At 40.1% G+C, this 15,430-nt stretch overlaps 1 protein-coding gene across 5 annotated transcripts in view; it reads right to left on the bottom strand.

The window, feature by feature from the left end:
- rbms1a (RNA binding motif, single stranded interacting protein 1a) overlaps positions 1-15,430 on the bottom strand; it is a 309,299-nt gene that overhangs the window by 281,110 nt on the left and 12,759 nt on the right. For all 5 annotated transcript variants that reach the window (XM_069935379.1, XM_069935377.1, XM_069935378.1 and 2 more), the window contains exon 2: positions 1,249-1,416. In XM_069935379.1, coding sequence (XP_069791480.1) covers positions 1,249-1,413 — 165 coding nt within the window. In that variant the 5' untranslated portion in view covers positions 1,414-1,416. The remainder of the gene's footprint in view (positions 1-1,248; positions 1,417-15,430) is intronic.

Below are 15,430 nucleotides of genomic sequence, written 5' to 3'. Positions count from 1 at the left end.
AACCATGAAGTGGTCACAAAGTGTCCAATAAAGAGTTAAAGAAAAAATCTGTTCAGTTAGGAAAAAAAATATGAATTGTGTTGGGTGCATGAGCGTGCTATCTAATAACAGACCAATCAATTCGCTAGGAGAAAGAGTTACATGCAGGTTGAGGAGAAGAGATTAAAAAGGGCTCAACACTTTAGTAGACCAATTGATTCACGATTCATTAGCAGGAACAAACTAAAGTAAAGCAGTCACAAGTGCGGCAGCCATTGTTGGAGCAGCCATTGTGTGAGTGACCCAGTGTAGGAATGGGGAGTTGAGGCTTTGCCTCAAGAAGCTTCACAAAGAAGAGGCTGAGACTAAAGAAGCAGGTATGAAGGGCAAGTGCTCATTATTGCGGATTTGGTCTTGATAGCCTATAGATGGCACTGGAATGCTCCCCCTGCAGCATGTGGGAATTCATGGAATCTGATGATTTCCCTGATGACTACCCCCTGCGTGAAAGACCGTATTAAGGAACTGGAGCTAGAGTTGGAGGAACTGAAAATAATCTGGGAGACTAAGCAAGTTTTAGATTAGACTTTTGAGCAGGTGGTTACACCCTTGATGCAGGATTCAACTAGTAGATGGGTGAACACCAAAAGAGGTCAGGGGAGAAAGAGGAAAATGCAGGGTCACCCTGTGGCCATTCCCATTAGCACAAATATACCCATTTGGATACTGCTGAGGGGAATGATCTATATGGGCAATGCAGCAGCCAGACCAATAACACCATGATTGTTTCTGAGTCTCAGAAGGGAAGAGTGAAGTCAGGTAGAGACACAATAATTTGGAAAACAGAAGATTCTTCAGCCACAAAGACACACTAGGATAGAGTATTCAAGATAGTGGATGAAAGGAGAAAAATGCAAAGAGGCTAAACCTTTGTAATTTGGACACTGGAAGTCATTCACTTTAGATTGTGGAAAGATAAATCAAAATATTTTCTCAAAGTTGATAAACAAGCAGCTATGGAGCCTTAGAGGTCCCGTACAGATGAAAATATTAAAAGTTAGTAGCCAAGTACAAAAAGAAAAGTTGATGCAAAGTAATTTTTTATCTTAAGGAATATGATATTCAAAGCCAAGATCAAAAACAAGTTTATAAAGTTCAGATTCAGGTCAGCTATGTTCTAAGTGAAGAAAGAAACATACATAATAGCCTGAATAGCCTGTTCTGTTCCAACACGTCTTTAAGTACTAAAATTAATTTAAAAGCACTTACAGCTTGGCTTGCTCTGTAGGCACAGGTACCTGCAGCCCGATAATGAAAGTTGCTTCTGCGGGGACAAGCATAACTTCGCCAGCCAGGTACAGTGTTCGACCACTGTGATGCAAAATCTGAGGTGAATGCACATTTATTTCCAGAAAAAGACAGAATCTGTGGCATCTGCTGCAAAAATAAAACAATGCAAGAAAATATGTTAATAGGGGCTTCAAATGTGTTACATGAGCCTAAATTAGATTAGTTTATTAAAAAACGCAATACACATAATGGCAGTAAGTCCATTCAAATCAGATTTATTACAACTTACTTATCCTTTGATACATTTCACCTCTGAAATCAAATAGAATCAGGATTTGGAGTGGCACTGATTATCTTTATTAACACACTTTCTACCATTAATAAGTTCGTTTTTCTGAATTTCATTCTTGTTACCCCAAACTCTATGACCTTAACCTCAGCACCCCTCTCTGCAATTGGTTCAATACAACTTACTATCAGCAGACTGCATTTAGTGAAGATTGGTGATAGCACTTCCTTCAGGATCATCCTCAACACCAGGGCTTCATGAGACTGTGCATTCAGCTCCCTGCCATTCTCCTTGTACACCCTGACTGCATGGCTAAACATCACTCCAACTCCTTTTATAAATTGACAGATGTCACCACTGTCAGGGACAAGATAACTCACAATGAAAAGTCAGAGTATAGAGGGAGATAGAGGGACTAGTTGCTTGGTGCCAAGACAACAAACCCATCCTCAATGTTAGCAAGACCAAGGAGCTAGTTATAGACTACTGGAAGAAAGGCAGAGCTTGCTCACCGGTCCACATCAATGCTGATGTGGTGGAGATTGCATTCGATTTCAAGCTTCTTGGACTAACCAATAACAGTGATTTAACCTAGTCCACCGACATTGTCACAATGACCAAGGAAGCTCACCAGTACCACCAATTCCTCAGAAACTTGTGGAAATTTGGCATGTTATCTGTTTCCGTTAACAAGTTCTGCAGATGCACCATTGAAAATACCCTGCCAAAGTGCATTACTGAGTGGTACAGGAACTGCTCCACCAAGTCCGCAAGAAACTGCAGAAGGTTGTGAATATGGCTCAAGGTATCACATATACAATTCTCCCCTCCATTAATTCCACCTCTCCCTCCCGGCACATTGGAAAAGTAGCAAACATATTACAGGATTCACTGCATCCTAGCCACACACTCTTCAACCCCTCCCATCAGAAAAAAATTCACACGTGTGAGATCACAGACCATTAGATTCAAGGACTGTTTCTTTCATGCATTATCAGGCTCCTAGAAAAACTAAGTTGCCTTTTCTCTGAAAGGACCAATATCCTTCTGCACTTCTGAACTCTCCTATGTATTATGTATGAGATGCATAACAGGACTGTTCACAAAATAGATTGTATCACTATATCTAGCCACTTGTGACAATAAACTAACTGAAATGTTAACTCTGTTCTCTCTCGATAAATGGTCCCTGTCCTTGAGTGTTCTTATTGCAGATTTCCATCATATTTCCTTTGTTACTTTTGGATTATTTTAATGAATTGCATTCTAATACAGCATTTCTGGAAAAAACTGGGAAAATAAAGAAACAAGCTGCGTTTTTATTAATTCCCTTCATTATGAACTTTCTGTGAATTTTATAAAGAGCATTGGCTCCACCTAGTAACAAAATGAAGTGCTGCAATTAAACCAATTATATATTTTTTGGCTGTTAGATTTTATTTATTTCTATTTTGTTTTCATGTAATATTAATACATATTTTAAAATATTAAAGTTACCAATTATTTAATATGTCATTGTTCACTCAATTTTGTGTCTTCCAAGTGAATGAAATATGAACTGCTTTTTCAGATTTCAATTTACAATATACATGACAGGTTTCTTGAAAGCTGTTCAATGGATAACACATGAATTTAAAGTCAATGAAACAACAGACATTCTGGCTGCTTTGCTCTTGAAAAGAACATAGAAATGTTTCACAGCTGCAACACTGTAAAGGGTGTTGACAGCTTCAAATGGTCTGAGTTGTTGGTCATGAGGCAGATGTCTACAAACTAAACAATGGAGGCCAAGAGGGCTATAAAATTTACATTTATCTTTGCAGTCAAAGTCCAAAAATCCAGATCACCCAAGAATCCAGACTTCTCAAAAACCCTCAAACTTTTAAAATTTAGCGGGCTTTTGTGCGCATACGTGAATGCATTAGCACACAGAAGTCAAAGAAATGAACAAATAAATACTTGTTTTTGTACCTTGTATTTTACATGAAAAAATGTTTTGTTAATATACTATCAAAATGTACCTGTTCATGTTTTCTTTATTCTCCTTAAATTTGAATTTTAAAAGTAATGCCAAAGAATCCAGAAAATCCAAATCAACCCAATCCCAGAGCCATCCCGATTTTAGGACTTTTACTATATTAAAATGGAAGAAATTCTCTATCTTACCTTTCCCAACTTGGTAGCTGTTGAATATAAAGTCTCTCCACAAGAATATTCTCTAGCCTGAGTATACAGGTACATGCAGTTCTCCCCCCCCCCCCCCCCCCCCACCCCACTCACAATGGAGATGTTTCAAAGAGACACACCATTTCCCAGTTAGTTAAGCCTGATACAAGTGATGGAGACTGATATTATGGGCATAACAATCCCCCACTCAAGTATTTTTCCTGGGAAAAAATACCCTTTATTTAATTTTGAGTAGTTGTAGTTTTTGACAAGTTCTGGTTCTTCCAATATTTAAATAGAATTCATTTCCTGAGCAAGTTGACTTTGTTTTCTGTGTAATAGAATGTTTTTTGAAAGCTCGAGTCAGATGCCACACCCTGTTTCTCTTGTACCAGTCCAGTGTTGTTGATGACAATGACATAGGAATTTATTAACTTCATTTTTAGAATGTTAACACATCATCACATGGTGTGTTATGCTAATTTAAGTCCAGTGGAAAATGATAATGATCTTAAATCTTGGAGTGTGCAACATTTCTTGCATGTTCGACCTTGCAAAAACTTCCTTACTTGGAAAGCAGCACATGTCCTGTTTCATTGAGCTATCAGCAGTTTTCCACTCAACAATTCCAATAGTGCTGTTGCCCACAAAAAAGTTTACCCACCATTCTATCCAGCTGTATTGCTAGAGGACACAGGGGAAAAGTGAAAAAGCAATAAGTTTAACTTATCACAGCATGGCACAAAACTTATGCCAGGAGGGAAATGCCATGTATTAGGTAAACCTGCAAAGGCATCCATTTACGGTGGGTAGCAGAAAGTAGCAAATATTGTGACTTTCAGGAATCACAGAGCAGGGAGCAATGTTGAAAAATATATTATGATGGCAAGGTACATCAAGGTGAGATCTACAAAACTCACTTACTGCTCCTTCATGATCTTTCTTTGGCTTGGCTTCGCGGACGAAGATTTATGGAGGGGGTAAAAAGTCCACGTCAGCTGCAGGCTCGTTTGTGGCTGACCAGTCCGATGCGGGACAGGCAGACACGATTGCAGCGGTTGCAAGGGAAAATTGGTTGGTTGGGGTTGGGTGTTGGGTTTTTCCTACTTCGAGCTAAAACACATCTCCCACAAACATGCATGCATGCAGTTAGTAGTCTGCAAGGCAGCAAGGTGAAGAGTTTTATTTGTCATTTACTCAGAACTTCTATATTATTCTGATGCATGCACTCAATTGCATCCCAAATAGATCTTTTTCACTAATTTGATTATGGGCCAGGGATTCTATAGGAGATTTTGAGCAAATCCTTGAATCTTTTACAATTATTTTGATAACTTTGCTTCATGGTTTTGTAACAAATCAGTGGTATCATTGTTTATCACTGCAGTATATTGCACTGATTACATTTTTAAATTGGTTCATTACATAATCAGTTGATAATGAACACATCACTTTTTCTGTGGCTCACTGAGATAGCAGTAATGGATACGTACTATAAATAAAAACTGGCAGATACATCAATGATATAGTCAAAATAAGATTTAATTTATTGTCATGGACCTGTTCACAGTTCACGCTGTGCATATAAAATTATATTCTTTTTGGCCAACAGGAATAATCTAATGCTGGCCTTGATGCTGCACAATGGAGTAGCAGCATTGAGGCCAGCATTTAATTATCCCTGCTGCCCCTCAAAGACACATGCTTACGACTTAACAAGCTCTGGTCCGAAAACTTGAATATTACTTGAAATCCTTTACTGCAGTGCCCTTCTGTTCCCAGGGATCGTGAATGAAACAGATATCTGATTGGTTTTAAAAAAAACTGATAAAATTGGAGTAAAACCTAGTTACCCATTATTTGGCATCAAATGGATAATCAATTTTAGAATAATCTCGTGGTTCAGAGTTCTATATGACAATCCTCATTATTAATGAGAAGTGCTTTAATCTTACTGATCTTTTTAACTGTCATAGTTCACAAGAATGTTACTTAATCAAGAGGACTTGAGTTATGAGGAGAGTCTAGATATGCAAGGGCTTCCCCCTCCCCCCCCCCCCCCCACCACCGGACTGAGTTGGCCAAAGGATCTACAAAATCATGAGGGCATAGACAAGGTGGATGGTCACAGTTGTTTTCCCATAATAGATGGCATAGAGGAGAAAGATTTAAAGGGAACCTGGGAATAATGTTTTCATTCAGAAGATAGTGAAAATGTCAAGAGCTGCTAGAGGAAGTGGTAGAGATAAATATAATTACAAACTTTGAAAGAGATTTAGACAGGTACTGCAATCAATTGGGCCATCTCCTGGTCCTACCCCTCCCACCCTGCCTCATTATACCATCTCTCCCTCCTCCAAAGTCGATCCTGATGAAGGGTTTGACAATTTTTTTTCTCTCACTTGTACTGCTTGACCTTCCAAGTTCCTACCACCAGATTAGGTGTTTAACCACATTATACTGAATCTGCATATATTTGCTCATTCTCATAATCTGTTCAATTTTCCCTGCAGTCTCTTGGAATCTTCCCAACAGCTCTCACAGCCACCCAGCTTCGTGTCAAGTGTAAACTTCGAGTTTTAAATTGAAAAGTTGTAGGCTCTTCAAGGTAACCCAGATGTTCAGCTGGAACAATTGGAGTTCTGTGAAGAGTTAAAGTATATGAACTCACTGATGAAATGAAAGAAAACAAATTTTTGCTATTTTGTGAGCAGAACAAGGAATCTAGATTTTGCATGATATAAATGATCTCTTTAATGCAAGACATCAAAGAGACCGCAAAATCTCACATTCTTTTCTTTGAACCAAGTCAAAGCAATAGTATGGAATAACCACAAGATGATGTAGAAGAAGCCTGTGATGAAATTTGAAAAAAATTCTTGCACTGGCTGATTGGCAGGAAGCAGAGTCGGAATAAAGGGATCATATTCTGATTTGCTAGTTGTGTTTTGCAGGAATCAGTTCTTGGGGCCACTTATTCTTATGTTTAAATTTAAATTAAATTCAGACATACAGCACAGTAAAAGGGCATTTCGGCCCATGAGTCTGAAGAACTCCTAGAGGTGGTTCCTGAGGAACTAACAAATGAAGAGTAGCTGGAGCTAGAGCAAGATCAAATAGCTGAAAAAGAAGCAAGGGAAAAGGAAACTGCAGAAGGAGAAGAACAGATGCAGAAGAGGTTCACTGTTAAGGGGCTAGCCAAGTTCTTTACAGACCTTAACAGCTTGCTGAAGGGATGGACCCAAACACTGAATATTTTTCACTGATAGGGAGGAATACTCATGCAGTGTTTGCTGCCTATAAATAAATTTTTGAAAAGAAGAAACAAACAAGACTGGACATATTCCTGAAGAAGCCAACACCTCCCCAAGAAGAGTCTCAGCCAGGTTCTTCGGGCATTACAGAGTGACAGTTAATCAATGGAGGTTATTCAACCTGAAACTCTTCCAGTGGAACATGATAAGGAAGTTGAGAACAGTGATATGAATGATTCTGATCCTCTTTGTTAAATTGTGGTGATAGAAGAAAGTGTTTACATAAAAGTTTTTTTAAAAATTAAACAGTTTAATTTAGCAAAAGTTCAGTATCCCAAATATCTAAATACTTTAGATTCTGGGGATCTGAAAATTATTAAACACTCAAAATACTCAGAGAATCAGGTGAATAGCCACCAGCATTGTTCAGCATCACATTTGCCTTCATTCAATCTAAAGACTCAAAATCCATCACGAAGCCAAACTACCATGCCTCTCTTCCATTCCTGGTGATACCAGACCAAACAGTCACTAACAAGGTAGGCAGTGCAATTTATGGCATCAACATTCAAGCTCTGACAAAAGGCAGAATTATATCATTTTAATTCATCCACTCTCCTAGCCGAGCAACCTCCACTGCATGCATATAATGTAAATCAACGCAGGCTCTATCCCATACCCCAATTTATTACAAAGTTTGAGAATAGATGCCACATGCATCTAGATCCCATTCACAATCATTTTTAAGATTGCAGAATTTGTTATTCCATCCATTACACTAATTCTGTGGGCCCTGTCCCTACCTATTGTTAGGTCTGCTTTGTTCATGAATGAGTGAGTCAGACACCCGACTGAGTCGAAATCAAGGTTCTTTGTTCTTTATTACCGGATTGTAACACTTGCAACTAACAGTGTTAGTTGGAGAAGGCGCATTCTCCCGATATCAGCAAGTGGTGTTTTTTTATACCCCAGGACACGCACTTAGTAAATTATCATACCATTGCAAGCTCACACCAAGACACAAGAGAAACTTGTCCGTGAACTACTCTTTGCAGACGATGCCGCTTTAGTTGCCCATTCAGAGCCAGCTCTTCAGCGCTTGACGTCCTGCTTTGCGGAAACTGCCAAAATGTTTGGCCTGGAAGTCAGCCTGAAGAAAACTGAGGTCCTCCATCAGCCAGCTCCCCACCATGACTACCAGCCCCCCTACATCTCCATCGGGCACACAAAACTCAAAACGGTCAACCAGTTTACCTATCTCGGCTGCACCATTTCATCGGATGCAAGGATCGACAATGAGATAGACAACAGACTCGCCAAGGCAAATAGCGCCTTTGGAAGACTACACAAAAGAGTCTGGAAAAACAACCAACTGAAAAACCTCACAAAGATAAGCGTATACAGAGCCGTTGTCATACTCACACTCCTGTTCGGCTCCGAATCATGGGTCCTCTACCGGCATCACCTACGGCTCCTAAAACGCTTCCACCAGCGTTGTCTCCGCTCCATCCTCAACATCCATTGGAGCGCTTTCATCCCTAACGTCGAAGTACTCGAGATGGCAAAGTCGACAGCATCGAGTCCACGCTGCTGAAGATCCAGCTGCGCTGGATGGGTCACGTCTCCAGAATGGAGGACCATCGCCTTCCCAAGATCGTGTTATATGGCGAGCTCTCCACTGGCCACCGTGACAGAGGTGCACCAAAGAAAAGGTACAAGGACTGCCTAAAGAAATCTCTTGGTGCCTGCCACATTGACCACTGCCAGTGGGCTGATATCGCCTCAAACCGTACATCTTGGCGCCTCACAGTTTGGCGGGCAGCAACCTCCTTTGAAGAAGACCGCAGAGCCCACCTCACTGACAAAAGGCAAAGGAGGAAAAACCCAACACCCAACCCCAACCAACCAATTTTCCCCTGCAGCCGCTGCAACCGTGTCTGCCTGTCCCGCATCGGACTTGTCAGCCACAAACGAGCCTGCAGCTGACGTGGACTTTTACCCCCTCCATCAATCTTCGTCCGCGAAACCAAGCCAAAGACATTGTCCAATGAATTAGCTGTTGCTATCCTTCTCTGTTAGTCTGCTGCACATCATTCTTGTTAGTGCCAAGCTTATCTTGAGTGTACAAGGTCACATCTGCATTCTTTTACTCCTTAGTACTGGGTGACTCCTTCTCCGGTCCCATCTCATGATGTTTTTACCTTACACTATGTACAGACTTTTCTCGGAATATCTCACAATAGAGTTGCGGGAAAATTGTCAATACTCTAACACCTGCTATTGATTCAGGAGAGAGTAAGAGAATGCTTGCTCCATTGAAATAAAAAATACTGCTCACCCACTTTATTGGAGAGCTGGTAAATTGGATGTTATTTTCCAATTTACTCTTTCTTTAATGAGAATTACATCCGCAATGGACATCAGGGTAGTATGGTGTATCCACCATTTATTGCACAATTTTAAGATTGTAAAATAGAAATTACATTAATCTGTGCACATATTTGCCGATTTGTCATTATTGTAATATCTGCTGAACAAGTTGGATTGCTTGGACCACGCAAAACAAAGCTTCTTGCATCTTTCAGGATAAACGACAAATAAACAATTCAAATTGTCTGCATTCCCAGCCGTGTAATCTGAAGACCATTCATAATTCAATTTTCAAACTATCATGAGAAGATCTGGAATTCATGGCCTGAATCCAAGAATATTGGTGAAATCTAACTTCATTATATTTTGTTAGGTGGTGATTAATGGTTTCTATAACTTAGTATGAAAATATATACTGTCATAGAATAAAATCCTTTTGATCAGATAGAGAACATCATAGGAGATCTGCTCAGACATATAAATCAGTCTTAGGGTATCTATTTCCAAGTTGCATCTGTTGGCAGACAGTTGAAAGCACAAGTAGAATAACATCACAAATCTGTTCTATTTTCAAAAACAAAACATATACATAAACATTAGCTTCTCCACTCTAGAAGTATTAACCCGAGCACATCAGACCAGATTAGATTTTCTTCATTGCACATTCTCTTATTGTAAACTACAGCTACAACAAAGAGAATAAAACTTTTCTGATGGTAGTTTGTTGATCTAAAACATTAGTTGTGTTACAGGTTATATAAATATGTTTTTAAAAGAGATAAGACTGGGGGGGTTTAGTGTAGGTCACTTCACAAACAGATACTTGCACTTCACATCTCATTTCAAATGCAAGAGCTTTGCTGAAGCCAGACACTCAGGCACCTGTGATTTTTGCAAAGACAATGGAACTGCTTTGGGAAAGAATTTCAAAAAGCAGGCGCAAATGGAAAAATCTAGGCTCAAGTGCTGATAAAGATCTTTCAAAGGTTTGGAGCCCTGGAAGAAATTCTGGTTTTTACAAGCAGGGAGGAAAAAATCAAACAGGATTCTTCTCTGAGAGAGAGGTCAGTTCTATTGTAGCAATTGAGGATGCAACATGGCCAGCTGGCAGGCGTTGAAAACCCCAATTTGAAGATGGGTTGTGAGTTTTGAGCTCAGCCTGTTCAAAACCCTAGTAGTCCTTACAAGAGGAAATGGATAGTTAGAGTGTTTCTCCTGAAATAAGGGAAACAAGAGGAACTCCATGGTGACCTGGAAGAAGAGGTTATCATTTGGAAAACCCATGATGGGGCAAGTTTCTTCAGCAAGACAATGAAGTGACTGATTGGAGAAAATCAGTTTGTGTGTGCATCCAAAGGGCAACAAATCTCTCTCTGAAACCAGCAATAACCTTCCTGAGCGGTAACCATTTAACTTTAAGCACCAGACCTTGGTGAAAATTCATAAATGTTCAGTTCTGTGCAGAGTGTAAGAATTGCCTGATACCAGTGAACCTGAAGTGAAAAGTGAATGATTGGACTGTGAAACAAAGAATTTTTCTGAACATGTACAAATTACATACACGTACGCTTAGAATTAGAAGGGGGTTAAGTTAATAGTAATGTTAAAGTTTGAACCTGTTTTTATGTTTAAAGAAAATTAAAAGCAACTTTTGTTTAATTAACCATTTGTCTTGGTGAATTTCTATTGCTGCTTGGCTTTGGAGTCCTCTGGGCTCATAACAGTTGTTGCTCTCTCTTCGCATGTACTGTCCAACATTGTGAATATTTTCAATGCAGACAGCATTTTGTTCCTATTATTGTGGACTCCATAATCCCACTGGCATCATATGCTAACTCAGGAAAAATTGAGTACTTTCAAAAATATTTCACAATTTTACATTAATATTTTATTTGGGTTTGTAATTTTGTACATATACATGATTGAGGAGACTGGGGTGGCCTTATAAGGGTAAATAAAATAATGAGGGGCATAGACAAAGTGAATGGTCACAAATTATTTTCCCCAAGATAGGGGAGTCTAAAACTAGAGGGCATAGACGAGCTTATGGGGAAAAACTTAAAAGGGAGCTGATAGGCACCTATTTCACAAATGGTGGGAAGAACCAGCTGCAAGAGGAAGTGCAGGTGGTGGGTGCAATTACAGGTTTTACCTCTCTTATTCAGTGCTTTGTAGTCTGAAAACTCCAATGGTCTGGCACATTTGAATCTGCAGCCATTAGTACAAACTCTTTGCAGACAGCATTTGGACTGGAACCCCAGTCCCAATCCCAGGTACTGTAAAAGCATTGTGATAACCACTTGTGATAGTACAGACCTATTACCAATGTATATAGTATCTAGAGTATGTAATGACTTTGCTTACAGCGATTGGCTGAGAGCTTAGCCACACCTACTGTCTGGGCCTTAAAGGGTTGTGTCCCTCGCCAGGTCGGATCATTCCGGACTGGTCGGCCACCTGTGTAGAGCTCCTGTCTTTTGCTAATAAAAGCCTTGGTTTGGATCAACAAGTCTTTCGACGAGCTCTACACCACTACACTAACCGTGCTGCCCCATGGTATTATTTCCTGTTTTAAGCTTTGTTCTATCTTTGATATGTTTACATAGGGGGTTCCCTTTGGGGTCAATTTCTGTGGTCTGGCAATGGCCAGGACCCAACATCATCAGATTAAAGAGGTACAATCTATACAAAAACATTTAGACAGGTTCATGGATAGGAAGATTCAGAGTGGTATGCACCAAACAGAGGCAAATGAGACTAGCTTAGGTAGGCAACACAGCATGGGGATAAATTGGGACAAACAGCCTGTTTCAATGCTATAAAACTCCATGGCTCTTGACCCCAAATTTGAGTAAGAACTCAAGTTCAAGACTGAGGATAAAAAATATTTGATTCAAACAAGATTTACAGGCCATGTATTTAGCTAATATTCACATGATGAATTAGAGACAGTGCAGAAGATTTCAACCAGCAGAATCCAGAGCTGTCCCTTTTGTGAAGACCATTGCCCACATAATGTACAGGTAATACTAAATTTCCAAAAAGGGTCTGTCTGTCCAGATTGGCAGTAGAATCTTGTTGTGAGTGAGGAAACAGGTTTGGTAGGAAAGGATTTTATTTACAGAAGTGTGGGAAATGGTAACTAACATACACACACACTCACACACACACACTCACTCACACACACACACACTCACACACACACTCACTCACACACACACACACACACACACACACTCACACACACACTCACACACACACACTCACTCACACACACAGACACACACACACACTGTGACCATATCTCACTTTCTCCTTTCTCTCTCTCTTCCTGGTTCTGACCCTCTCTCTCTCTCTCCCTCTCTCTCTCACACACACATATACACACACACACACACACTCACTCACACACAGACACACACACTCACACACACACACATACACACACACTCTGTGACCATATCTCACTTTCTCCTTTCTCTCTCTCTTCCTGGTTCTGACCCTCTCTCCCTCACACACACACACACACACACACACACACACACACACACACACACACACACACACACACACACACACAAACAACAACATAGTTTACAGCAGTCATGGGAAAGAAATAGCGGACAATTAATAAAGAATGCGGGGAAAATAGCATGAGAACAAAATACACACGCATACAATGATGAAATCTTCAGGAGAATTTTCTTCTGCTACAGTAGCAGCCTCCTTGCATGATAAATGTTTTGCAGGGATGCACTCTCATCTTTGCCCTTTATATCACAGTGCATATCCAAAGTATCATTTTAAGCACTGGCTTTTACTTTGCCATATTGTGAAAGATTGTTTCCACCATCAATGCTGAAAATAATGACTGATGTTCATCAAATGTTCAGCTTCATCACTTCTGTTAATTACATCCAGTACGGTGTTAATATTTTAATGTTTTTTCTTCAAGATGTATTGTGAGAACAGCTGGGATGTTTTGAAGCTATCTTGAAGGATGAAAGAAACTGGCGAATACTGATAACAATCAGAAATTTGCAACCTCAGTGATCTTGATGAGGAGGACAACATAGCATAAATGCAGTGTAGGTGAAGATTGATGTACCTGTTGCTATTGCAAAGAAAGCTTCACAATACAAGGAGTCAATGGCATACCGTGTATTAGCAAAAATTCATAAATTGAATAATTACAGGAATACCTGTACTGGAATATTACATTAGTGCAAAGTTTCTGCATGGTCAATCCTTTGATGCAGTATCGTGAAAGAATTAAGAAGCGCTCCATTAAACTGACTAAACCAGTGGTTCGCAACCTTTTTCTTTCCACTCACATACCACTTGAAGTATTCCCTATGCCATAGGTGCTCTGTGATTAGTAAAGGATTGCTTAAGGTAGTATGTGGGTGGAAAGAAAAAATTTGAAAACCACTGTTTTAATCGTACCTAATTGATTTGTTGTGTGCAGTTTCATAACTCCAAAGGAAATGGGACAATGACAATTTTCACAAGCAAAATATTTCAGTAACAATTTCTCAACCTTCCCTTCCCACTCACAAACCACCTTAAGCACTCTCTTATTAATCACAGAGCACTGATGGCATAGGGATTACTTAAAGTGGTTTTGTGAGTGGAAAAAAGGTTGAAAACCACTGGACTAAAGATTCAGGAATGTGGGATATGTCTAACCTTACGCTTCATGTGGATAACTTTAATGTGACATTTTTCCAATAGATAATGGGTGGAAAGAATGTATGAAATGCAAAATGTTGCTGATAACTATAGCACATGTGAAATCTTCTGTTTTTATCATCTGTAGCCCAAACATCCACAGGTTCATCTTTGAAAAAAGCATTTGAAAGAACTCCTCAATGAAGACCCTATGTTTAAGCTCCCTTGATTCCACTCTCACTGGTATCTCAGGCTGGCAAGAGGCTATACAGACCATGTGCAATCTAAAAATATGGGCCTTCAGGCAGTTCCCAGATTACTAATGTCCGGGTTATGAACAACTTGTACTTATGAACAAGCTGATCCCTAATTCGCACATGTGCATAATTATGCCCCAATTTGCACATGCGGATAATGTGCGTGCACTTTGTGCGCCTTGTGCCCCCCCTCCCCCCCATTGGCTTGTGCGTATTAGGCCACAATTTGTACATGTGCATAATGAGCATTGTATCCCCAATTGGCACATGCATATTATGCTCCAATTTGCACATGCTCATAATATTATGTTACGAAAGCTAAATAAGAAGCGCAAGTACCTGTTCCGCCTTGCGTACAAATTCAGCTTATGGATAGACCCAGGTAATAGAACTCATTCGTAACCTTGGGACTGCCTGAATTGGCAGAGAAACTTCTAGCACAAATTTAATGTCTCATCTCCTTAATCTGGGATGAGGAAAATATGCCAGGGGCCTCCAAGAAGCCATAATTGCAATCATCTCAGGAGACAAAATTGTTTGCAGTGATTACAGATCTCTCTAAAGTGAAATTGCAAAAAAACTTTAACAACTATGTTTCTCCAAGTCAAAGGTGTAGCCATAGGCATCTGCATGGGCCCCAGCTGTGCCTGCCTTTTTGTTGGCTATGTGGAGCAGTCCATGCAAGAAGCCTGCACAGACAAGGCTCTTCAACTCTTTCTCTACACTGGTGCTGCCCCATGCACCCATGATGAGCTCATCAACATCCATTTTGCTGCTTTCACCCCAACCTCAAATTCACTTGGCCCATTTCTGGCAAAGCTCTCCCAGTCCCCATCTCGTGAGACAAACTCTCTGTTGACATTTTCTAAAAACCCAACAACTCCCACAATTACCTTGACTACACCTCTTTGCACCTGTTCATCGAAAAGGATTCTATTCCTTTCTCTCAATTCCTCCATCTCATCTGCTCCCAGGATAACATCTTCCATTCCAAATTATCTGAAATGTCCTCATTCTACAAAATAAACATGGCTTTCCCCTCTCCCACCATCAACTCAACCCTTAGCCATATCTCTTCCATTTCTCGCAGATCTGCCCTGGCCCTCTCTGCCTCCAGTTGCAACAAGGACAGAATCCCTCTTGCCCTCACCTAC

Source organism: Narcine bancroftii, chromosome 4 (genome assembly GCF_036971445.1).
Source record: "Narcine bancroftii isolate sNarBan1 chromosome 4, sNarBan1.hap1, whole genome shotgun sequence".
In the NCBI taxonomy this organism is placed as follows: Eukaryota; Metazoa; Chordata; class Chondrichthyes; order Torpediniformes; family Narcinidae; genus Narcine; species Narcine bancroftii.
The sequence above is the reverse complement of the archived record's forward strand: the minus strand, read 5'-3'. Positions and strand labels throughout refer to the sequence as shown.